General features: G+C 48.7%; 1 protein-coding gene across 15 annotated transcripts in view; it reads right to left on the reverse strand.

Annotated features, from left to right (window-relative positions):
* The window catches only part of LOC116949418 (forkhead box protein P1-like), a 432818-nt gene that overhangs the window by 62326 nt on the left and 343403 nt on the right, over nucleotides 1-27089 (reverse strand). For all 15 annotated transcript variants that reach the window (XM_076072004.1, XM_076072003.1, XM_076072007.1 and 12 more), the window contains 3 exons: nucleotides 18918-19005; nucleotides 17295-17378; nucleotides 670-880 (listed from right to left, as the gene is read on the reverse strand). In XM_076072004.1, the coding sequence (XP_075928119.1) occupies nucleotides 670-880; nucleotides 17295-17378; nucleotides 18918-19005 (383 nt within the window). The remainder of the gene's footprint in view (nucleotides 1-669; nucleotides 881-17294; nucleotides 17379-18917; nucleotides 19006-27089) is intronic.

Consider the following 27089-nt stretch of genomic DNA (forward strand, 5'->3'; position numbering starts at 1 on the left):
TGCGGTGCAATGGTTGGAGCACCACAGTGAAAAGAGTTTGCATATGTACACACACACACAAGTCATCTTTTCTTTTGTACGCATCGACATTTGGTGCTCTCCAACAAAATGCTACGTCAGTGCCAGGGAAAATCAGCTCCAACGGTTGCGTTCAGCCTTGTCTTTTAATATCTCTCCCTCTTGGCTCCCGCGGATGGACGAGCGTTTTTATCGCGGCCCTCCACGGAGCTCCCGTCGGCAAGCGCGTCTAGGCGGCGTGAGTGGCGGGCCAACAGCTCCGGTGGTATCGAGGTTAAGTGTGGTGGGGTTCATTTGCAAGTGATGATGGTGGGGTGGGGGAGTGGAAAGAGGCCTTCACGCGTTCGCACCTGTCTGGGTCTCCCGCGCTAGCGCGTTCGGGAACGAGGCACCGGCGAAATCGGGAGAGGCGCCGGGGTAGCTCTGGTGGAGCCGGGCACAGGGCGGGGTCCGGAGGCGACGGGAGATATTTTTCCACAAGCAGCTGTCAATGTCGCCAACCGCTGCCACGGCTACCGCCATCGTTGGGGATCGTCGTAACCGTTGCTGGCTTTGCTTGCGCAACCACAACCACCAGCATCATCATCACCGCCACCACTAAAATCTGCAGGATAATCATCAGTGGTGCAGCAGCAACAGAAGCGCTCTCACCTGATGACACGGGCAGGTTGTACTTGTCCGAGTGGCGCCGGCGAATGGGGCCCATGGCGTGCAGGCCGGGCGCGTGCAGCACGGGGGGGCCCGGCGGGAGCGCCGTGATGACGGACGTGGCGGTCGGGGTGCTGGCCGGGTGAGGCAGCATGCCCTGGGACGGAGACTCGGGGGTGCTCTTGGCCAGAGTGGCGCTCGACACCAGGTTCAGCTGCGACAAAGACATCGCAAGGCGGAGGGCGTTATCGTTGCGCGCGCGCGCGCGTGTGAAACCCGAGCACGAACTTGTGCCTCTCTTTCCCACTCACACACCCGAGCCGTGGCAGCGTGGCTCAGGAAGCACAGGGGTTCGCTTTCCCACCGCGCAAGCCGTGGCGGGCCAACGAAGTCGAGTCGCGTAAAGGTGACTCGGTGACGCTGCGTTCTGTGTTCTATTGACTGACGTCACACACAAGTCGCACGTGTCATTATCCCTGCCCCTAGCGTGGCGAGATGTTAACTACCTCGCCTGCTATGCAGGAGGTCTTGGATTAGATCCCGACGCCTGTATATTTGGAGTTTGCATATTCTCCTCGTGGTCGTGTGGATTTTTTCTCCGGATCCTCCAGTTTTTCCCTCCAAATTTAGAAACATGCGTTAAGAAAATTTGGTTGCTAGAAATTTCCACGTGATAAGCCAATTCGTTGAGCCTTCGTTTGTGGTCTGGTTGCTTCTGAAAAAGAGCGATATAGCTGAGTGGACCTTACCTGGTAAAATATTTGTTTAATCTAGATTATTTGAATTAATCGAAAGATGATCACAGAACCTATCCTGGTGTGTGAACCGATCCTGGGCTCTTAAAGTCGACTCACCCATAACTTGTGGTGCAGTATGTGAACATCATCCCCGGGCAGACAAAGGTGGAAGGGCACTCTTCATATGCTATGCCAGTCTAGGAGGTGATGATTAAACAGCACTGTTTTACAAGGCAGGCTTGACTCTGCTGATGAGACACTAAATGTCTAAACTGGTCCAGAGTATGCTTGTAAGTACTAAATTAATGCTTCAGAAAAAAAAATCACAGAAGGCCGTGTGGCTGATTGGATGCGTACACAATGTACCTTTAAAGTTTTTTTGGAGAGGGCCAGATGTAGGAAGGATGTATGAAGTCAATTGCTAAATGCATGTGGCCAGGTTCTATTCCCAGTCGTGAAAAGCATTCGTGCCACGTGGTATCTGAACTTGTCAGGGGACTCTCACAGATCGATTCTGGGGGTGAGTGAAGGTGTAACAGTGCATATATTGAGCGAGTCTGTGAATGAGCAGTAGTGCAGTGGTTATGGACCCGGCGAGCCGAGTTCGATATCCATTAACGATCGATAACAGTGGCAAATATTTGAACTGGCCCTGGGGCCTCCCCTAGGTCGACGTCGACACTGGGGAGACAAAGGCGCCCAGGCGTGGTGCTGGCCACCCACCCCCGAGTATGCCCGTGCCGGCCTTCATAGGTACTCGCTAACAGCACTTGTCCTAACAGCCTGTTAAAGGCTATACAGGGGATCGTTGTTTTTGAATGTGAGTGTGTTTGAGTGTGTATTGAGTGTATGCATGTGAGTGTATGCATCCATGCATGCGAGTGCATATGTGAATGTGTACATAATAGGTGCTTAGTGCTAAAAGCACTTGGTGCCATGCTGTGTCGGCTAAATGGAGGTCCATGTATATTGTCTATATATGTGCTGGAGACAGATGTACGTGTATGTGTGTGTGTACATATGTAAACAATTGGGAACGTAGCACATTACCTATTACCCGCAACGATCTCAGAAAGCTCAACAAAAAATCACGTCAAGGGCACCGAACCATTTTAAAAAAATGTATTTATATGCATTGCAGGGTCAGCGCACTGGACTTGCAATCCGGAGGTCGCTGGCTCGATCTCCCGGCACGAAAGTTTGTCGATAGGCAAGCGGCCAATCGAGTAACTGCACGATTACGATACAATACACACACGTAGTAGGATAAACATACAAAAAAAATGTATCACCCATTGGCACATGCGTGCAAGCGTGCGAAGAAATTAAGCGTGGCCGGCGACCAAAATCCTGGGAACCAAGTTTTAGACGAAGATAAATAGAGAATGTGTACGGTTGCCAGAGTGACTTTGGAGACACCACTCAGCGCTGGTGTTGCTAACAGGTTCTTAGCCAGCGGGCTCTCAGGGCTAATTTCAACAAGGGGCTGTCACAGGTAGGCATTTGATTAGACGAGCGATGCTCGGCGGAAATCTAATGATCACTTGCGCCTCGCAAAGAGATTGCATCCCAGCGCGGGCTTGGGCATGCGACATGCATTATTTAACTGTTTCACCCTACAGTCGTCTTCATAAAGGCGTGAAATGAGGGCCCGTTTGCTCATTGGTTTCACGGAGACGCTTCCCTCCGTAGCCCGCGCGGGCTACGACGCCGTCCGTCGCAAGAGGCCGGACTTTGCGAGCGAGAAAATAAATATAACAAATGCGATCGCGAGCACTTAAACACGAGGGCGTAATCAATTCACCGAAAATTGTCTGAAGAGGCATTCCGCTTCCGTGCGTGGGTTTGACGAAACGGGAAATTTGAACTCACGCCACAGGTATCGGCGGGGGGGGGGGGGGGGGGTTAATTTGACAAAAAAATTAATGTCGGAATTGCCGCGCGGCTTTGGCTGCCCATTGGAGTACGAGAAGCCCACCCCCCCCCCGCAACTCCTGCAGAACGGGTGCCTTCTGAAACTCGCGAGTCGTGGGATTGAATTACCGCACTCCTCTGCAGTCCGTGGCCCCTGCCGTACCGCGTCAAGGTGGGGTGGGGGGCAACAGTCGGCGCAGCAGCGTCGAGCCGGGGGCTCCGATGCGTCGTCGTGCGCGAGCAGACGCCGGGGAGCGCAGAGGGCTTTGTTGTAATCTTTGCCGTCGGTTACGCCACGAACAAACATGTTTGTTTTTCGATTTAAAGCTTTCGTGACTGCAATGATTAATCTTCTTTGGTTCTTTCGGTAAAGTCACGTAGAATGAGAATAAAATAATAAATTGTGTTATTTTATTTTATCAATGTATTATTTTATTCTCATTCTACGTGACTTTACCGAAAGAACCAAAGAAGATGAAACATGTTTGTTCTTTCACGAGGTGCATTATTTTGTCCTCCCGTTAATTCTTCTCGGGCTCGACGCGGCGAATGTAATTGATGCACAGACTTCCCGGCGGTCCGCCTCTGTGTGTCCACGAAAGCACATTGGCGAATCTTCGGTAATTTCTGAGGTCATAGCGGTCTCGCGCACATGCCACCGTGGTGTAAGGTTTGGCCTCCGTGGACTGTTTATCCAGAGGCTGTCGGTTCATTTCCATCTCCCGGGGTGGCAACCGGAATGGTTGGACAAGTTTATTATATCGCCCGGCCTGCGTGACGCCCAGCAGAATAAAGGGGTTCCATCACAGTCGACAGGTCATGTGCAGTGGAGGCAATGTGTCGGTGTTGCTACCTCTTCCAAGAAGTCTGGCCAGCATCATCGTCGACGAACAGGCCAAATACACCCTCTAGCAGCACTTCCGATTCGCGCGGTCGGCTACATACGGCGCGAAAGAAGTTCAACAAACGTGCAGAAGAGCTCGCCGGGGATGGATTCTAGGACCGCGTAGGTTTTTGCGGTAGGGTCCGCGTGGCTCTCTGCCATGTGTCACCGTGTCGTGTACTAAGGCACGGTGTCCGACGTTTCGCACCGCGTGCTGGCTGGGAGCTTCTTTAGGAATTGAATATTCAGCTCGTTTGAAAAACAATGCGGTGTACGTAGTGGCCTCTGCCGGCAGCAGGGGATAACGTGCATGCAACCAAAATAAATTAAAATGTAGAGAAAAGATGAAAATAATTTGATGCGTGTAGCTGTGAGCTCAACAACTGGAGGTGCATCGTTACACCCATAATAGGACGACTCAACCCTGTCATAGCAATGTGGAATTTCTACTGCCGGCTGAGATGTGCAGCCGTTTGGTAGCAAACCCGATCCCTCCTATGTCCTGATTATACCGAATGATTTAATCACAGCACAGAGCATGTCTACATGGGTTCTTTACCATGTGTTGTCAAACTCTCACTCCAATGGAAATGAGCAAACATTGACAAACTACTCTCATTGCAACCCGGGGCCTGGCCATCAAAAGGTTACGGAACAATTAATTCGGTTTACTGACTCAGACCTTTGAGAAATTGAAATTATTATTTGAGAATGCAACTTAAACGGTTACTTAAAAAATTACAACTAAGATTAAGGCTTGGCAAGTTTAAATAAATAAGCAGATTACCATTTATTATTGGGTAATTAATTGCTTTTTATTGTAACTGACCTTTTCCCTACGCTTTAACGCATGGATTATTGCTGGTATACATTTGTGTTGTTCGTATGTGTTGCAGCAGTTAGCAGTAGTGCAGCGGTGAGCGCACTGCGCAACCAACCCAGTGATCCGGGTTCGATTCCCGCTCACGGTCAACAACAATAACAGCGATTATCTGAACCGGTCCTGGGCCTCCCCTCGGTAAAACTCAGCCTCAAATGAGTACCTGGTGTGGTGTGTAAACATCACCATTCGGAATACAAAGGCGGCCGGGCATGGTACTGGCCACCTACCCACTCGTGTGCTGTGCCGGCCTTTATAGGTGCTTGCTAACAGCACTTGCCCCAACAGTCTGTTGAAGCTATATGGGTGATCATTGTCTTCGTTCGTACAGAGATTTAAATGCTAAGGTCAATCTGGCACACAGCATCCCAGACCATTAGGACCCTAGAGGGCCCTCTCTCTTTCAAGGGGGGGGGGGGCATTTAGCGTACCCTTGACACAAACCAGACAGGGTAATAGACACAGGACTCACCCACACTTTACCCCACCAGGAGCTACCCGTCACGGTTGTGATGGGGGGTGAATGGGAGTTAAATGCACGATGGCGAGTCTCATCATCGCTGTGCAGTCCGCGCGACGCCGAATATAACCGTACACACACGTTGGAAAATTAAAACCATTTTGAGAGCTGCGTTAAACAGAAACACGATGGCAAATCTGGCCGCATTTTTGCACGATAAGGAACGTCTTTGCAGCTGCGAGGCTTCAGCCGACTGGAAAAATTTGACGGCGACCTTTACCCCGTCATTAATTTCAAATGATGGATAATAACACGCGCACACTCGCCGAGGAATTGCATTAATTATAAAATCATGACAGAATGCAGCTGTGGAGGAAAAGAGAGGCTCGGAGAAAAGAGGGAGGGAGAGAAAATGTGTGCGAGCGAGAGAGAGAGAGAAGGGAGAGAGAGAGAGAGAAAAAAAGGCAGACAGACAGAACGACATGGAGCTAGCTGACCCATGCTGCCAGGCTTAATTTCCAGTTAGGCGCATGCCGAGCGTATTGCTATTATACTGTCTCACGTCAGTAACCTGCGCTGTTAATTTTGCCGAGAAGCGGCAGCGAGCTATGAATGCTCCGAGTGTGAAAATGGGTTTGAACCGTTCGACACCATCCAGCTTCCTCCCCTCTCCGTGCCCCCCACTCACCGTGCCCCCCCCCCAACTCTCGGTGGCGTAACCCCACTCTCCTCCCAACACCTCCCCCCGCCACCTCCCCTTCGCGCACTCCATTACCCCCCTTGGCTCCCGGATCCCAAATGCGCACCCTCTGGGCCCGGCATGCAGCCACCGTGGCGGTCATCATGCGGGAGCCGCGTGCGTCGTTATCAAATTATCAGCGCCAAAAATCCATCGAGGTATTATTGTCCGACCTCTCAGCAGACATTAGATAAGGATCGTTCAGCTGACAAAATATAAATAAATTAACTGGCATTTTTTTTGTATTTATTTGGATGCGGGGGAGGGGGGTCTGGGTCTGAAACAGCGAGAGATGCAGCGCAGCGAGATAATTGTGGACTCAAAACAAAAAAAGTGCGGCTGTGATATTTGCTCGAGTTCTCGAGCGGGCTTTGTTCTGCGCAGCACAGCGACCGGCATTGCCTGATGGATGAATACGATGGCGATGATTCACGATGACGATGCTGGCAATTGCAATGCTTAATGTATGCACGTTGAATTCATTTCGCACACCGTACGTAGCCAACTGTGCTAATCGGAGGTGCGTGGAAGGACAATAAACTAAACGCAAAAAGCAGTCCTAAAGAAATTAATTCTTCAATCTAGCTTATAAAAATGTTTTCATGATGATGATAGGCGGATAGGATTTTTATCCATCCTATTTTTTTTAAACATTTCAACCAATAATTTAAAGCGACTGATTGTTGAAAAAGCAGAACGAAATATTTCCTTTGCAACAACAAAGAATGCGGCAAGAGACGACAGTGACGACGGCGGTGATAACGACGGCGATCGTGACTTTAAACACCGGCGACAACCACAGCACGAATCCAGCAATCGCAACCCTTTAATGGGGCACACGGAGACACGGGTTGGGCTGGGACTATCACTCCAGACATGGGCGTCACGGTGGCTAGGAAATGTTAATGACATCGCCTGGTATACAGGAGAGCGTGGGTTCGCTCCCGACTCCACGTATATTTGGAGTCTGCGTGTTTCTCTCCCCGTGTTCGCATAGATATTTCTCTGGGTCCTCTGGATTTTCCCTCCACATTTAGAATCAACATCACGCGTTTTGAATATTCGGCTGCTGGAAATGCTCACGTGATAAGCCACTTCGTTGAGCTATCATTTGTGGCCAGGTCACTTCTGAAAAATAGCTACACAGCTCAGTGGGCCTTACCTGGTAAATAAAAAAAACTGTTTATAGTTTTTTGTTATAGTTTACGGTTATCCACAATCACCCAGGGGAGTTTCAGCACGGTCCCCTGCTCTCCGTCGTCCCTGCGAGAGGGCTGGTCCCCGTAACGTCGTCCCTCCTCACCCCCCCCCCACCCACCCACGTCAAATGCAGACGTTACCTCAGGCGGAGGTTGGAATCGCCCATTGACACGGTTCCAGTTGGAGGAAATCGCCCGCCCGCGAGTCGAGGTGGGGCCACGTTCTCGTAATTAGCGGCGGAAAGCTTCCAGCTCGCTCGGGGCTGAACCTCGCCATTACCGTTATTCAGATTTCATTCTGTCTCTCCTCACCCACCCCGGGAAAAAAAGGTGTACCCATAAAGTGTATTTAAATAAAGAATGAAAGGCTCTTTTATTCGCTGTTCACGCCATCAAAACGTGAAATGCTTTAAATGATGAAAAGTAACTACTTTTTTTGTTGTTTTACTTTTCCGAAACCACGGAGATCAAACTTGTGAAAAGTGAGCGTGTTTTCACTTTTTTCGAGCGGGGGCCCTTTCCTTTGGTAAATTCCATGCAGCCGGTTTTGAGCGAAGAACACCATTATTCTAAATCTGTAGATTTAATAATGATTCTTATCCAGCCGTGGCATGGCCACAAGGTAAGGTTTAATGAAGTACTGTGCCTCCAGTTAATGGCATAATATAACTCGGGTTGCAGCCATGCCATGTGTTCATATAGTGATAGTGCTAAGGGTACATTGATGGATCTTCAGAGCTCATTTCACCTTGGTAATAAATTCCCACTATTAATATTCATCAAATGCAAGGCTGTCTCAGCTTAGAGCCTTTGAATATGAGGACATAAATCAGGAGTATAGCATCAATTATGTTCGAATTTTTCTGCCCTATATTGCCCACTAAAAAAGTCATTTCAAAACTGCTTTCTGTAATCAGATTACAGTCCTGGCGAAAGGCAGGGGGGGGGTAGTGGCCGTTTGTCTGGGTAGGGGCGCTTCTAAAGGCGGTTTAGGAAATACATAAATGGCAGCACCTCTTTAATTTACAATTGAACAAAATGGCCATTACATGCTGAAGGCATTTTAGTTGTTCTGTAATTACTCGAGGCTGGCATTTTTGAGAGACTATAATAATAAAAGTGTCCCTGTACGCTGAAGCCAACTTGGGTGGTTCGTAGCACAGTGGCGGACATTCCACATTCCTTTGGCAGGAGCGGATGTCTCGATAGCACGGCCAGCTGTTTGATTCCCTACAAGGTAGGACGGCACTTATTTTATTGGCACCTGAGGGCATGATGGCCTCAGTCAACCTCCGACTGTAATTGATATTTTAATTGTGAAATGCCACAGAGCCACATGGACGGATTATATTCAAGAGTCCATAATTTTTTTTAAATGAGCCTCAATACTAAATTTTTAGAGTCCTGCTTGGAATGCATTCAAAATGCATTTATTTATGGTTTTTGTTGTTGCATTTTTGAGAAAATTGAGGGTATACTTGTGACGCACACAAGTCAATTAATCAAACTGTATTCATTTAAAGGCGCCTTTCTTGAAACCAAGGCCCCTGTTCATGAATTCTACCAATATGACACTTCAACGGCGCACAGATAAAAGGGAAAACTACTTGCTGTACCCACTCCTGTTACAAGCACTTAATTACCTTGTTGCTGGGAGTCTTGTGTGTTAGAACAGCTGCGATAAACACAATTATAAGGGAATATTTCTTAGCAGTCTTTAACCTGAAGATTCTTACCCAAACAGTTCCAGAATGTTTTATAATTTACTCTGTCGTGCCATTAGAAGTGTTTTTGTTTAATCGGCTGCTGTTTCATAACAGTGCGTTCACTATATAATGACCGTGTGATAAAAACACCACACCACACTGCCAGGCATGGACGAGTTTAGTTGTGCATTCTCGCCACTCACAGCAATATCTAATAATCATCACTCGTGTCGAATTGTATTGTTACTTACACCTGTGCACATTAACATCATTGGTCATTTGATGGAAGATAAATTAAGACATCAAATAAACAAACACGTAACCTGTGATGCAATTTAGTTTCACTTGTTCATGTGTAAGCGTGCGTGTGTCAGTTCACCCATTGGAGTGGTAGTGTAGTGGGCAGCACAGTGCGTTACAGAGCCTGCAACCCAAGTTCCATTTCTGCTCATGGCCAACGAATATATGAAGTGGACCTTGGCCTCCCCTGGGTCGACTCGGCCTCAAATGAGTACCGCACCGCCCTCATAGGTGCTGCTCATAGACAAAGACCCCCCGTATAGCTCTTCAAAAGTCTGTTGGAGCAAGGTGCTGTTAGCGAGCACTCCCTCGTGTGGGTGGCCAGCACCACGCCAGGCCGCCTTTCTCTCCCTCGTGGCGATGTTTAGACAATCGCGCCTACGGGAGGCCCAGGGCTGGTTCAAATATTTGCTGTTGTTAGTCGTGCACTGGACTCGAACGCAGGTGGCCGTGTGCATAGCGCACTGTGCTAACCACTGTGCCACCGCTCCAAAGACAAAGACACGCGCGCACACACACACAGCATATGATGAAACCCCAGCCCTGCCTCCACATCAATTCTCTGGTTGATGAAGGTGGAAATACAAAAGTGCATTCAACTCAGCGCCCAGCACAGCAGAGGGAAAGCATGAGGACTCTGTGGTGGGAATGCGCATCTGTGCGTGCTCACCTGCATGCACGTGTGTGTGTGTATACGCGTACCAACTCAACCTTAAATGAGTACCTGTTGTGGTATGTACACATCAGCACTGGGAGGACAAAGGCGGCCGGGCGCGGTGCTGGCCACCCACGCCCTCGTGTGCCGTGCCAGCATTCAAAGGTGCTCGTTAACGGCACTTTCCCCACCGGTCTGTTAAAGGCTACACGGGGGATCTTTGTCTTTGTGTGTATGCGAGTGTGAGCGCTTTGAGAGGGCGGCTGTGGGAGGGTTGGGAGTGGTGATTTGTCACCAATTCCAACAAATCACTTAGAACTTCCCTGCCGCAATGGTTGAGGGATTCTCACTTTCTCTTAAAAGTTACGACAGCCTCTATTCGTCATTGTTAAACAATAAATGAAGATGACCAAATTACCATTCTGCACGACAATCACCTTCGTCGCGTTCTGCGATAGAAGCTGTTAGTGGGAAAATTATTCGATTGAAAAAACAGACAAATAAGAAATCCATTGCGGGTGCCTTGTAATATTTGAGGGCTCCCCAAAAATGTTTGGGAAGCTGCCGTGGCGTAATGGTCATTAGCACATTTGGACTTGCAATTATCCAGAGGTCGACGAATCCCGTCTCTTGAATGGGCCGTTGAAACTCTGGGCAAGTTTACTTCAAATTACACTTCCACCAGCAGCGGCGTGAGCGAGCCACTACAGGGCAGCGCCTTTATCTACCCAACAAAAAAAATATACCCACACCACAAAAATGTATGCTTTGTAAAATGTACACTAATTATGCAAATATCTTGACCTATTCTAAAATGGACACATTCTGCTATTTCCGTGTTCTGCCCGACTCACGCAGAGGGCAGCACGAGGCATTATTTTAAAATGGCGGCCGGCAGTAACACGGATGAGCAGAGAGAAAGCGATTAAATTCCTAATATTTCAATGAGTTCCTTGATTGAACAACGTACGGTATTTATTGTGGTTACCCAGTTCTCACATGAAGACATACATCACCGTACAAGACGATTCTGCATTGGCAACTGCCAAATTTGGCGATTATCCATACAGCTTTGGCGGTATAGTTAACAGCGATGGTTTCACAATGGCTAACCACTTCTCTAATGTCAATTGCACGTCGTATTGGTTATACATAGGGCACCATCTTCATGTTTTATGCCACTGTAGTTTCATTGTCCACAGTGTGCCATGCAGCATTGCCACTGTCGCTTCTCCATACTTTTGGTTCAGCATTGCCACCGCGGCACCAACTAGAACATGCACCGTCTTTCAAAGTACCATCTTTAAAATTAACATCTTTCCAAATAGCATCGGTTTTTTTTATCTGTAAAAACACCGTCTCGCAAAATACTACCTTATTGTATCTGCAAATGGGTTAGGGATTTACAGAACTTAAGTTCTGTACAGAACTCAAGTTCTGTAAATTACAGAAATCAAGTTCTGTAAATCCCATCGCAAAGTAAGTTGGAGCTCATCACCACCACCACCATCATCATCATCTTCGACGCCGCATGTTTCTCTGCCTTTCAACTGAACCCACCTCTTCACATGTGTCTCACGCCCAGCAGGCTGCTCCCAAGCGCCACACGCAGCACGATCCCTGCCACCAATCTGGGCGGCAGACTCAGTGCCTTCATCTCGCTCGAGATTCCATCGCAGATTTCGACTTGAACTCTCGACTTGAACAACAACGCCGCCACTTCACCCGCCCTGCTTTAATTCGACTGCGAGCCTGGCACGTGCCCACGAACGGCACTTGCCATACGTGGCGCGCTCTGCTGCTACGACCAAACGGCTTTTAAACAACACGCATGATCGTGTAAACATCACATGGCCTATGTGCATTTCGCAAACAACAAAACCCCATCGGCGTTGCCTGAAGAAGCATGTATGTATGTATGTCGAACTTCTTTCGCACCCTACGTAGCCAACCGTATTAATCGGAGGTGTGGGGGACGGACATCAAACTAAACACAAAAAGCAATTCTCAAGAAATGAGTTTTCAAAGTAGAAGTTCATTGATTTGAAGCTTTCGTGACTGCAGGAATCCATACTCTTTGGTTCTTTCGGTAAAGTCACGTAGGTATAAACTAAAATAAATCTCGACGTTTCGATCGCAACACAAGCAGTTCCACTGCTGGATTATATTTTTTCCGCCTGAGGACGACCGCTTGTGTTGCGATCGAAACGTCATGATTTATTTTATTTTATACCTACGTGACTTTACCCAAAGAACCAAAGAGTATAGAAGTTCATTGTTGGTTCTCTCGTCTCGTGTCACCATAAACAGATAGGTCGAGCCAACGTGACCGACTGATAATAGGGTCCTAATACGCACGGTTAAGATGGGGTTTTCTTGTCATTTACAGATCTAACTTGAGTAACGTGCCTCACATAGGTTTGTGTTCACTATCCATATATGGGTAGAGACTTTTCGAAGATTTTTTTTATTTCATTCTCGTATAATACAAATACAGTGTGGGTGCATCTTATACGTTCGGTATAACGTTAGTGACACACGAGACGAGTCTGTGGTGCGTGTCTTTACTTTCACGAGTACCAATAACCCTGAGATTACGGTAATTTTGTCTTTACTCTCTCGAGTACCAATAATCCGGAGAATACGGTAAACTTTATCTCAAAGCTGCACGCAAATAATTGGCCGCACGTTGAAATGTGTAGCCCTCTTGAAAAACAGCCTTGAGATTCGCCGAGGCTTTTCTGTATGAGTACACAAAAGGACTATTTTACTCTTATTGTAGGTGGTGCGAGTTTGTGTGTGTGTGTGTGCTTTGGATGGCGGCGTGGAAAGCCAACTGCTCTCGGTTCGAATGGAAAAAGACGTGTATAAAAACAACACGACACTCGCTGCGACTTCTGAAACAAAATATGAAGCCAAATTCCATCTCTGGTAAGGGTTTAGATCTGTGGAGCTTCCCACTTTCTCCGCGACACAAACAAGTCAACAGAGCTCTGATTGCCACCGAGGCTTGTGAAGACAGACAGATGACATGTGCGAGCGATGGCAGACACAATCTATTGCCACTTTAGTTCAGTGTCACATTCAATCTCGGCGGCGGCGGAGTCATCGCACGCGTGACACGTGCGTTGTGTGTGCTTTTTTTTTTAAACAAGCAAACACGACAGCTGGAGGACGTAGTTACGTGCACGCGGTAAATCGCCGTGTAACAAAAAAAAACAACCGAGGCTGAGAAGAAAAATAAATATGCCAATTTCATCACCTAGATCATGACGAATATGCGACACCGTGTTGGCAGTTGTGGACAAGCAGGAATAACAAATTACAATTACACTCGCCCCGAAGAGGAAAATAACGTGGAACAAAATATATAGTAGCAGTAGCAGAGAAACAGGGAGAAGAGTGGCTCGTGGCTACTGTTTACACATTGCACCATGAGAGTGTCTTGTGGAAACAGTTACACCGGTAGTGGCATTAGATAAACAGCACGGTGGCAGACACTCAGAGAAATGCCCCTTGCTGAATTGTAATTAATTTGGGGAGTGTACATAGGTATGCATCCATAAAAAAACACGCAAAGTTCTGCTTTCCAATTAAGACTCTCTCAGTATCGTAAGGGCTGGTGGCCAGGAGTGGTGATGATGCACGTCTGTAAACCAGTGATTTGCAGGCAAGGATGGTGGATCACTGGGAAATTCCATCATCATCTTCATGAGATACCAGGGTCGTTCATATAGGAGGACAAAACGTGAAGTAGGTTGCTGAAGCTATCTGTGTGAAGATTAAGTGTTGTTCCTTCACGTATCTGAGGTTTCCCTCGGAACTTCATATCCATCCCATAGCAAGCAAAAATACTCAAACATGAGAAATGGCCAAACATCCTTCGTGAAGATCCTTTCGGATACTCGTATTTTGAGTCAAAAAAATACACCGCACACAGACACATATACCATTTGGCCTTATAGACCACAAGTGAAAGTAGTGTTAGTAAGACTTAAATAAGGCCAGCATGAGGCCAGTACCATGACCACCTTTGTCTCTCGCGTGCTGTTGTTTACACATTGCACCAGGTATCAATTTTGTAGCGAACTCAACTTTCGAAATGCCCAGGACAGATTCAGATATCACCACGCCACTGATATTATCCTTCGTCAGGAATGGAACCCAAGATACTTGCATTGTAGGACATTCCACAGACCAATGCACCATCACTCCACACAGAACCCCCATAAGCCTCCAACAGACTGTTGCGGCAAGTGCTGTTAGCGAGCACCTATTAAGGCCGGCAGGGCGCCTCGTTTGATTGCTGCCTTTAATTGTTACACACTGCACCAAGTATTCATTTGAAGCTTAGTCGACCTAGGGGAGGCCCAGGACCGGTTAAGATAATTGTCACTGGGGTTGTCCATACGTGGGCATCAAACTCGGGTCGCCGGGTTCGTAGCGCAGCGTGCTAACTGTTACACTACCGCTCCCCACATACACACACACACACTCCCATACAGGCACACACAAACAAGACAACACTGCACTGTTTATTCGACTATGATTTAAAGTGATGTTTATAGTGATAAATACTTCTGTTGGAAATCTGCATTTTTCCCACTGTAATAAATTATTCCTTTCAATGATACAAGACATTAACATCAAATATATAACATTTATGGGCATGGAAAGTGTTTACGATGGATAACATAATGCACTTTCTTGGAGGGAGCCTTTAAAAAATATCCATTAAATCGCCACTAAGAACGGTCATCGGTTAAATTAAATCAACGCACTGCCCATTAGTTCAGTGAAGAGAATAAGCTGCAGCCCACAAATTAGAATGAAGACAGTCTGAATCATGTTGAACTGCTGAAGGGGTTGTTTGTGTGTGTGTGCGTGTCGTTATTCGGGTGAGTGATGGTGCAGCGGTGAGCGCGCTGCGCTACGAACCCGGTGACCCGAGTTCAATTCCGGCTCGCGGCCAACACCAATGATGATATTCTGAACCGGTCCTGTGCTTGTCATAGGTTAACTCAGCCTCAAATGAATATCTGGTGCGGTGTGTAAACATCACCGCTAGGGAGACAAAGGCTGCCAGGTGCGGTGCTGGCCACCCACCCCCTCGTGTGCCGTGACGGCCTTCATAGGTGCTCGCTTACAGCACTCGGCCCAACAAACTGTAAAATAAATGCAAGGAGTGCGCGAATGGCTTTTCTAGGGGTCTGCTGTTTGTAGCCTCGTGGTCAGAACCTTCAGCATTAAACGGGTTGGCACTCCATTGACGGTTACGATTCCACGACAGCTGTGGACCTTTTTATTTTGAAAATTACACAAAGTGCTGTCCCCTGTGACGTCGACGTTAATGATTAAGTTTCCTTCTTAAGTCAGGTTTCACTTGTAATTTCAAGTAAATTTCGACTTGTGGAATAATGTAACACTTGTCTGTGTTGTTTATATGAATGCCATATTTAACAAGGGCAGGCCACTGCATGGTAGTGAAATTGATCATTCTAATCCTCAAATATTGCATTTTTGCCAAGGTAAGTGATAAACCAAATTTAATACGAGTTCTTTTTTTAAGATGATGTTTTGCGCAATCATCATTGACCGGGCTTACACCATCAACCCGCTCCACTAGAAGTCGCGGATTTTAATCACGGACGGCTGCCAAGACTCAAAGGAACCATCCCCGTTTGTATTGGTCCAGTGTCGCACGACTCCCCGAGCCACGCACAGCCACCCACTGGAGTGAATTATTACAATTCTGTAACGCCACTTCACGTCGCAAGCACCGGCGTCGTGTTTCGTGGTTTCTGAAGCCATCTCCAATGTAGAGAAGCCACAAAACAAACGTTTTGAACTACTCCACGATTCTATTAAAGGCTACACAACAACAATAATAATATCGGTGAAGTATAAAGACTCCCCAGCGGTGTTTCGGTGGAAATTGAATTATTTTTGTGAAAATATGCACACACATGTCCATTCACACCTAATATAGGTGTCTGTACTATACGTGTGTTGTTCAAGAGTTTCACGTTGATTGTGATGTATGTGTGTGATTGTGTGGGGACAGATGCACATATCTAAACACACACGTGCAAATTATAAGAATATGTTAAAAATGTTGGGCATATAATGCCCCATGTGTATATATGCTGATTACATCAGTTTCTATGAGTTGTCGAATGAGGGTTAGTGTGTTAGGTTTTTCTTCCTGTAGAAATGAATTCCCTTTGACAAATGTGGTGTACGTTGTATCCAGGAGGCCTGTTGGAACGTTATGGGACCAAGACGTGAGTTGGTCAATGTAGATTGTTATAATTTATTTGTGTTGTATGAGAATGTCCAGAGTTAACCAATTTCTAAGAATGCAACAAAATCCTTTGATTACCCAGCATCACGTTGAGTTACATTTGCCATGAATTTATTCACTCATGAAATAATTACGATGTTAAATTGACTTAAAACAACACATCGGTATAATGTCTTAGACTATTCTACTATGCACGGTTATTTAATTGAGCAGTAAAGCCATGAGTACAATAATGGTAACAATCACAATTGGGTAGGAACGATTTTAGTAATTGGTGACTATGATCTCATGGCTTGCTGATGACCAACATGCTGTTGATGATGAATAACGATTAGCAATTTGACAATCACGATGGTAATAATGAACATCTTGTTTGTAATTATGACGATCACAAGGCTTTATGTTGATGCTCACATGGATTAATTATGATCATTTCCACAATACTTCACAACGATGATGCGATTGATTACACTAATCTAGTGATGACTTCATCACATCACAATGACGACACCCACCGTAATACTCGACAGCGCCGATCATGACCATGACACTGATCTCCATACCGCTCCATGACATCACAATGACCAAGACGATAAGCAGCAGTACAACTGACAATGAGGATTGACGGCGATGATGATGATGATGATTACGACAGCCACCACGACGGTGATGATGTACGTTGAACCTCTTTCGCACCGTACGAAGCCAACCATCCTAATCGGGGGGGGGGGGTTATGACGACGACGATCGTGACCGCCCCACGATTTTTAATTGGCCGGCTGTCTGTCGACGCGTGAGTGCGCCCGCCTGGCTCAAGAGAAGCGCTCGCCTCTGACCGACGTGCTACTCACAGGCTGCAGGGGAGTCCTGGGTTCTGAGGGGCGCATGTGGAGGTGGGCCATCATAGCCTGCAGCCTCTCCCGCTCCTTCTCCAGCTGCGGGGGGCCATCGCACAACATAGCCGTCAGCCATCAGCCACCGCGCACGCAAATCAAACTGAAAGGCCCCCTTTCCTAAATAGCGTACGGCTCCAAATAACATCATCTCGTCATGAAATTTTAAACCCCAGTAAGGCAGATCCGATAAATATTTTAACAAACAGTTACTTACAGAAAGCTATTGCTTATTCATAGCGCCTTTCTTCAAGAAAGGCAGGCTTGCATCAACCTGACAAAGGCTGCTGTGTGTTTTAGCAAAGGTTACAGATACAAATTGCGCCGCATTATTTTTCTGGTCGCATTTTTTTTTAGGTCAGCAAAATGTTAAATATGAAGGAAAAAAAATGCGCACAAGTTACCAATAGCGAAGCTCTTAGGGACCAGACTCGAGCCCTGGGGATGGCGTAAAGGATTTGTTTCCGTGAGCACTCCAAAGGAACAAGGATTTTTTGTCCCTTTTATTCAAAGTTGTTCCTTTAACTGCTGCCACCAGGCCATCACAATTTTTTCGATGTGAAATATTTCCGAGTTATAAATGCCCTGCATATATTGCATATTTCAGGGAGCTAAAGTGTATCATATGCTTTTGCTTAGCATGCCATGTCATTCCTGGGGAGTGCCTTTATTAGATTATGCCCGCAATATTAACTGTCCCCGGCAAAATGTCAGTCTTGAAATATTCCAGGGCTTACGGCGAAATTCCGCTGAATTATTTTTGGGAAACAAAATATATAGCGCGTCGCTTTCACATTTGATTTGCCCGCCATTGCCTCGGACACTTAAATGTAATGCACAGCCGTCGTGACGGGCACAGAGAGGACCGTCTCCTGCAACGCGACGTGAAGAGGTCCACGCGTGGCAAATTAAGTGTCGACCGTATACGTAACGGACGCGCACAACATCGCGCAGAAGTTCGATGTCTCAACGAGCATCGGCGCAGGTTGTATAGCACGGCGTTTTAAAATGACGACAGCGTCGGTGACCGATTTTGTTGTTCATTACGCGTCAGTCAAACACTGCCCCCCTTTTTTTACAGTTATGAAGTTTTTTTTGTTGTTTAATGGATGGCTTTTGTTGGACTGACTTGTATGCACAGTATTATGAATAAGAAAACCTGCTGACCTTGTCAGCAAATCATTATGGAAAGAGGAACAACACGTGTGCAAAAATTTGCCAATTTTTCGGTTTTTTTAAACAGGTTTGTTCAGATTCCAAAACACGTGAAGGAGAATGATCGCTCTTGAATATTTTAAACGTATCTGTCACTTTAATGCTACGATTAATAATATCACTGTCATGATTAGGATTTATTTTTAACGAAGGATTTGTTTTTCCAATAAGCACACTTTGTAGAGAGAGAGAGAGCGAGAGACCAACATTGCTGCAGAGTGGTCTAGGCAGCCGCAACACGAGGATTGTGTTTGCAAGGAGGGACAGGCAACGGGCCACAGCCCCACACTCCCGTGCGCTCATCTGCCTCTGCGTCCACCTGCCCCTGGCCCTCACCGCAACGCAAACGCTGACGTGGAATCTCACCTGTATCTCCAACTGCTGCACCACTTGCATCTGCACCCGGCACTGGGCCGTGCTCCGATCGTCCAGAGCGTGCTCGTTGTTGAGGTGCCTGCGTGCGAAACGAGACGCAATGTCTATCGTTTTTTTTTTTCTTTCACTGAACATCAACAACATCAACAACATCTGGCGACAGGGCAGCGTCGGCATGGAGACGGAGCTACGCATCTCCGACTCTCGCATCCCCCCGCCAGGATGTGCTCCGTCGCCCCGAGGACCTGGGCACCGCCAGCGTCCCACGCCCGAGGGGCCTCGAGACGCTCCGGACGCGCTGCCAACGGCGCGCCCGTCACCCTCGCGATCCGGCGGTCCCACTCCGGCACGAACGTCACCGGGACCGAATCGTCGTCACGTCGTCCCGCGCCGGTCTCCCCCACCGGAGAGGACCTCCTCGCCCGACACCGCCGTCTGGGCCCTGTTCGGGCGCGCGGCTCAACTTCGACCGAACGTGTTCCGGCTCGCGTCGCCCCCGCGCGCGGTTCAGCGTCGAAAATAGATCCAGAACAAAACCCGAGTGCACGTGGGCTCCCCCGCTCAAGGGGACTCGACTCGACGCTGCTCACGGATCATCGTCGCACCCGACGATGCGGACATGAAGCGTATCCAGGAGGCTTGGCTAGGTTGTCTACGTGAGGTGCGAATGAAGTTCAGCATGCATGCATAGGGGGTGCAGCACCGGGACAGCTGGAGGAACATTTGATGCGGCCCATTGACGGTGAAGCGACTGCGACGATTGCTTTGCCCATAGAATTTGCTCGATGATTCCTCCGCCATGTTGAGGGCTCAGTCTACCAAAGCGACTCTTTAGGCTCATCCGCACTGCCACTCACAACAACACACTCACCCACTCACAACAACACACTCACCCACTCACAACAACACACTCACCCACTCACAACAACACACTCAACCACTCACTCACCCACTCACAACAACATACTCACCCACTCACTCACTCACCCACTCACAACAACACACTCACCCACTCACTCACCCACTCACAACAACACACTCACCCACTCACTCACCCACTCACAACAACACATGCACTCACCCACTCACAACACACTCAACCACTCACTCACCCACTCACAACAACACACTCACCCACTCACTCACTCACCCACTCACAATAACACACTCACCCACTCACTCACCCACTCACAACAACACATGCACTCACCCACTCACAACACACTCAACCACTCACTCCCACACTCACAACAACACACTCACCCACTCACAACACACTCACCCACTCACTCACCCACTCACAACAACACACACACCCACTCACTCACCCACTCACAACAACACACTCACCCACTCACTCACCCACTCACAACAACACACTCAACCACTCACTCACCCACTCACAACAACACACTCACCCACTCACTCACCCACTCACAACAACACACACACCCACTCACTCACCCACTCACAACAACACACACACCCACCCACTCACCCACTCACAACACACACACACCCACTCACTCACCCACTCACAACAACACACTCACCCACTCACTCACCCACTCACAACAACACACACACCCCCTCACTCACCCCCACACCAACTCACCACACACCACACACTCACCCACCCACCACCACCACCACACCCACTCACTCACCCACTCACAACAACACACTCACCCACTCACTCACCCACTTACAACAACACACTCACCCACTCACTCACCCACTCACAACAACACACTCAACCACTCACTCACCCACTCACAACAACACACACACCCACTCACTCACCCACTCACAACAACACACTCACCCACTCACTCACCCACTCACAACAACACACTCACCCACTCACTCACCCACTCACAACAACACACTCACCCACTCACTCACCCACTCACAACAACACACTCACCCACTCACTCACCCACTCACAACAACACACTCAACCACTCACTCACCCACTCACAACAACACACTCACCCACTCACAACAACACACTCACCCACTCACAACAACACACACACCCACTCACTCACCCACTCACAACAACACACACACCCACTCACTCACCCACTCACAACAACACACTCACCCACTCACTCACCCACTCACAACAACACACTCACCCACTCACTCACCCACTTACAACAACACACTCACCCACTCACTCACCCACTCACAACACACTCAACCACTCACTCACCCACTCACAACAACACACTCACCCACTCACTCACCCACTCACAACAACACACTCAACCACTCACTCACCCACTCACAACAACACACACACCCACTCACTCACCCACTCACAACAACACACTCACCCACTCACTCACCCACTCACAACAACACACTCACCCACTCACTCACCCACTCACAACAACACACTCAACCACTCACTCACCCACTCACAACAACACACTCACCCACCCACTCACCACTCTGCCGGACACAGCGCTTCTGCTCCACTTTGGAATCCCCTCTTCCCATCGTAGATTTTCCCAAGTTATTGTAACTCCGCTGTCTTTGAGGCTGTGCTCAACAACCGTGAAAATAAACAAAAAAAACCCAATACGGTCGGTCACGTACACACCATACGTACACTCCACACGTACACTCCACACGTACACACCACACGTACACTCCACACGTACACACCACACGTACACTCCACACACACACCACACGTACACTCCACACGTACACTCCACACGTACACTCCACACGTATACTCCACACGTACACTCTACACGTACACACCATACGTACACTCCACACGTACACACCACACGTACACTCTACACGTACACACCACACGTACACTCTACACGTATACTCCACACCTACACTCCACACGTACACACCACACGTACACTCCACACGTACACACCACACGTACACTCTACACGTACACACCACACGTACACTCCACACGTACACACCACACGTACACACCACACGTACACACCACACGTACACTCTACACACACACACCACACGTACACTCCACACGTACACTCCACACGTACACACCACACGTACACCCCACACGTACACACCACACGTACACACCACACGTACACTCTACACGTACACACCGCACGTATACTCCTCACGTAGACACCACACGTACACACCACACGTACACACCACACATATACTCCACACGTACACTCTACACGTACACACCACACGTACACACCACACGTACACACCACACGTATACTCCACACGTACACTCTACACGTACACACCACACGTACACTCCACACACACACCACACGTACACACCATACGTACACTCCACACGTACACACCACACGTACACTCTACACGTACACACCACACGTACACTCTACACGTATACTCCACACCTACACTCCACACGTACACACCACACGTACACTCCACACGTACACACCACACGTACACTCTACACGTACACACCACACGTACACTCCACACGTACACACCACACGTACACACCACACGTACACACCACACGTACACTCTACACACACACACCACACGTACACTCCACACGTACACTCCACACGTACACACCACACGTACACCCCACACGTACACACCACACGTACACACCACACGTACACTCTACACGTACACACCGCACGTATACTCCTCACGTAGACACCACACGTACACACCACACGTACACACCACACATATACTCCACACGTACACTCTACACGTACACACCACACGTACACACCACACGTACACACCACACGTATACTCCACACGTACACTCTACACGTACACACCACACGTACACACCACACGTATACTCCACACGTACACTCCACACACACACCACACGTACACACCACACGTACACACCACACGTACACTCTACACGTACACACCACACGTACACACCACACGTACACACCACACGTGCACTCTACACATACACACCACACGTATACTCCACACGTACACACCACACGTACACACCACACGTATACTCCACACGTACACTCCACACGTACACACCATACGTATACTCCACACGTACACACCACACGTATACTCCATACGTATACTCCACACGTGTCTTCACTACAATGGGCCTCGTTCAAATTGCGTAAACTTAAGAACGATGCTTTCCGTCGACTGAGAGGCCAAACCGTGCTGGCGATTATGGAATCAGCATCCCGTGCATTACGCGTCGCTTCGCGTATACGTTGTTGATTAAGTCGGGGACGTATTTCTTGATCAATGTAATTCTTCGCTATATGATTGCACTTCTAAGGCACCTGCCTGATGAGCCTGATTGTAACTAGCAGCGTAATGTCCTCAAACAATTGTTACATGTGCGTGGATTCCTCTTCAGCTCACTGGCGCGGAGTGCTGAAACAGGCATTAATTGTCACGTTTGTTCACGTGACGTTACTAATCGGCAGTGTCAGGTGGAGGAGCGTTCACAACACACACTTTACTCGCGCAATCCAAGTCCAAAAAGTAAATTACGAATCGCAATATCGGCCGCGAAAGCCCCGCGACGCGTCGAAGAGAGACGTCCTTCAGAAGCAGCGAATTTATTGAGCTGTGCAAAGTCTCACCAGGTCACGGATGAGAAACTTAAAATTCCGGGTAAAATGCCAACGGCTCCAGCAGCCAAACTAAAGCAACTTATCAACGATCCCTTAGAGGAGTGGCGGGAGAGGAGACGGACCCTGCATCGACTTGGACGTCTCTCTCGCTCGACCCCACGAGCCCGCGGAGTTCCGCCAGGTTCCCGAAGTAAAGCGGCGCAGTCGTGTCCAGGCTACAGGAAACCCCGACCAACAATCGCGCGCACAGTACCCGGGCTCTCTCCCTCTCGCTCTCAAGGCGGTGGATCTGGTCCGGGTGAAGAGAGCGAATCCAACGATAATGCGCCCGGCGCGTTAGAAGCCGTTAGCATTGGACAGCAGCCACCGCTTGGCGTGGTGTGCATCCCACTCTGACCCCGTATCACACTCTGACCCCGTGCCCACGTGGGGTCCGAACAAAGTAAAGTTGCACTCGGGGGCTCTTTATATATGCAATTTTTTTGAGAAATTACCTACAAATCAAATTGAGTGGGGTGCGGAGAGGGGAGGGGGGGGGTCAGGGGGGGGGGAGTCTCGCCACCACCCCGCAGTAAAGCACCGGCTATCAACTACGAGCGGTGAGAGTTCACGCGGCACACGCAAGGGCGGATCGAGCACAGGAGGCCCGGCGGCTCCTGGTCACACTCGTCCGTGACCTCCGACGAGCGCGGTGCAGCTTCGTGCGTCGACATGCGAAGCGCTGGAACGCGAACTTTGCTTGGCTGCAGTGCCGAGCGAACGAAATGGGTTTCAGCCTCCCTGCTTCGATGTTGCACGGCTCTCCTCCCCTTGCCTCGGCGTCCCACCCTCGCCGTGCGCCGGGCGAGAGCGGACGGGGACATCGACGCGCCGCTGCGTTGCGCGAAAACGCTGCAGCTCTGCAACACCGCAACTCCGCACACCGCACCTCCGCACACTGAAACTCCACGCAAATATTGCAACTCGGCACACTGCAACTCGGCACACCTCGCCCCCCTGCGGAGACGCAACTCGGCCAAGTTTTGTGCGCCATCCGACACACAATTTCTAGCTTCGTTATGAGAAAGTCGACTTAAGGGTTGCGCACAGGTGCGTAAATTATTGAGAAATCACATCGCTGTGATGGTGCCATGAGTTGCATGTAAACTCATCGCATCATCACAGTGCATCATCACACTTGTATGCAAACTCACAGCATCATCACAGCGATGTCATGTTTCCACGATTGCACCGTGAAGATGTCATTGATGTGATGATGCGATGAGTTTGTATGCATCAGTGCGATGTCATCGTTGTGATGATGCGATGTCGTATAGGTCACTGTGATGCTACTCACACACGAACGCAGTCTCGTCACAAGACTGGTATGGCGATGCGCCTGACTGTATTTTTTTAAGTCTTCTTTTTTTATCAATATCAAAGCTTCAAACGTGTGTTGCAAAGCCGCAGACACACAGCTCAGAAGTGTAGCTACAAGACAAGAGCTGATTGCGACGTAGTTTAGTTGATTGTCTATCGCGTGAGAACTTGAGAGACGGGCAAGTCGAAGTTTAAGCAGTAAGTTGGGTCACTGAAATGACAAAAGCTAAACAAGCGACGTGCAGCAACGAGGCGAATAGAAATCAGCACATAAACAACTGCGGCACCATGAGCAATGTTGAATCAAGGTTAAGTACCTAATTCCCTGCAGCGTGATTCGGCAACCGCCAGGTTACCTCCACATTGATCGCAGCCCAACACGCAAACTTGGAGCTGACGTCAGGCTCAAACGCAACATCCAAGCACTACGACTCCCTTTGTTGTGCTGAATAAGAACGTCCGCTGGTGTAAAAACGCCGTCAAATTCAGATTGGCCCATGCCCCAACGAGCAACGGGGGCCCCTGAGCCAGCGGTGGACATTCCACGTTCACATGACAGGGGTCGTGGGTCTCTCCGTACGACGACTGCCGATGACTTTCCCACGAAGTTTGCGACACGGAATCCACACACGAAGGGGATGGGATGGGAGACGCCTGGTCACACCGCTCACGTAATGCTGCCTGGAGGGCATCGACGTGATCCCCGTCTCCCAGCTTGACGTCTCTTCCAAACAAGCCCCTGACGCTCTCCCGGGGCTCCACTCGAGAGAGAATGTTGGACATTAGACACAGCATTAGTGTCGCCTGTGCACACGGAGCAACACTTAAAACTGAAAATGCAAAACGAAGCCTAAAAAGTACTTAACATGTAAATAAATACTGTGTGTGTGTGCGTAGCCGTCAGTGCGCCTCGCCACGGACCCGGCGAGCCGAGTTCAATTCCCACTGGTGATGATTTTCTGCATTTTCTGAACCCGTCATGGGCCTCCCCTTGGCTCAGTCACCCACAAATGAGTACCTGTTACAATGTGGAAACATCAGCACGGGGGAGCCAAAGTCGGCCGGGCGTGGTGCTGACCACCCACCCCCTCGTGCCCCGTACTGGCTTTCATAGGTGCTACTCGCTATCGGCACCTGCCCCTACAGTCTGTAGAGGTTACCTTTGTTTGTGTATGAGTGCATGTGCATCCATTTTGTCAATCCACTGCTGGATGAGGGCCACGCCATGCCGTGCTAGTCCATTGAGATTATATGACCATACTTCACCCTGCTGGTCAGTGGGGGGTGGAGGGCTGGTGAAGGTCGGTCACACACTTGGACACAAAGGGCTACAGTACAACATTGGAATGTTTCTGTGCTGCCCTCTGGTGCCCAGACACAAAGCCCCGCAAGCCCCGCAAGCCCTCTGACAACCTCCTCTTGAGTGGTCGCTGCCCCATTCACGCATTGTCCACACTCAACCCTGCTTAGCTTCCCAGATTTGATGAGCACGTGTACAATCCAGGTGATTTGGTCATAACGTTGGCAATAAAATCTCGGCAGTGGTTTATATTTAGCCCCAGTATGGGCGTAAATGAAACCTGCTTATCAACACGTAGAATCTATTGACGTGTGTTTTAAATCAGTGTTCATAGGCTCAAATGATTCCTGGAGATGATGACAAAGAAAATCATAAATGTGTATTGCCATGATGATGATGATGATTGGCAATAAATAATGATGGCGATGACAATAACTGGGATGACGGTGATGAAGACAATAATGGTGATGATGACTACAACAATGGGTTGATTTGACCCCTGTGACCAAGGTGTGAACTCATCATTTCATGTTATGAATGCGAGAAAACAAGCAATATACGAGCCTGTATGTAAACATATAATAAAACCTTTAAAAAAAACAAATAACATGATATATGGCCACTAAAAGCATTTTCAATAACAACGGCACAGCATGGAGAAACTCCAAGAATATTCCCAGTCACGTAGCCCTGTGTCCATGTGCCCGTGTGTCCATGTGCCCATGTGTCTATGTGATCATGTGTCCTGTGTGCCCATGTAGCCGTGTGTCCACGTGTCCACGTAGCCATGTGTCCATGTGCTCGTGTGTCCATGTGCTCATGTGTCCATGTGCCCGTGTGTCCATGTGCCCGTGTGTCCATGTGCTCGTGTGTCCATGTGCCCGTGTGTCCATGTGCCCGTGTGTCCAT

This window comes from Petromyzon marinus, chromosome 36 (assembly GCF_048934315.1).
Source record: "Petromyzon marinus isolate PM22_M1 ecotype Great Lakes invasive population chromosome 36, UKy_Petmar_22M1.pri1.0, whole genome shotgun sequence".
Lineage (NCBI taxonomy): Eukaryota > Metazoa > Chordata > Hyperoartia > Petromyzontiformes > Petromyzontidae > Petromyzon > Petromyzon marinus.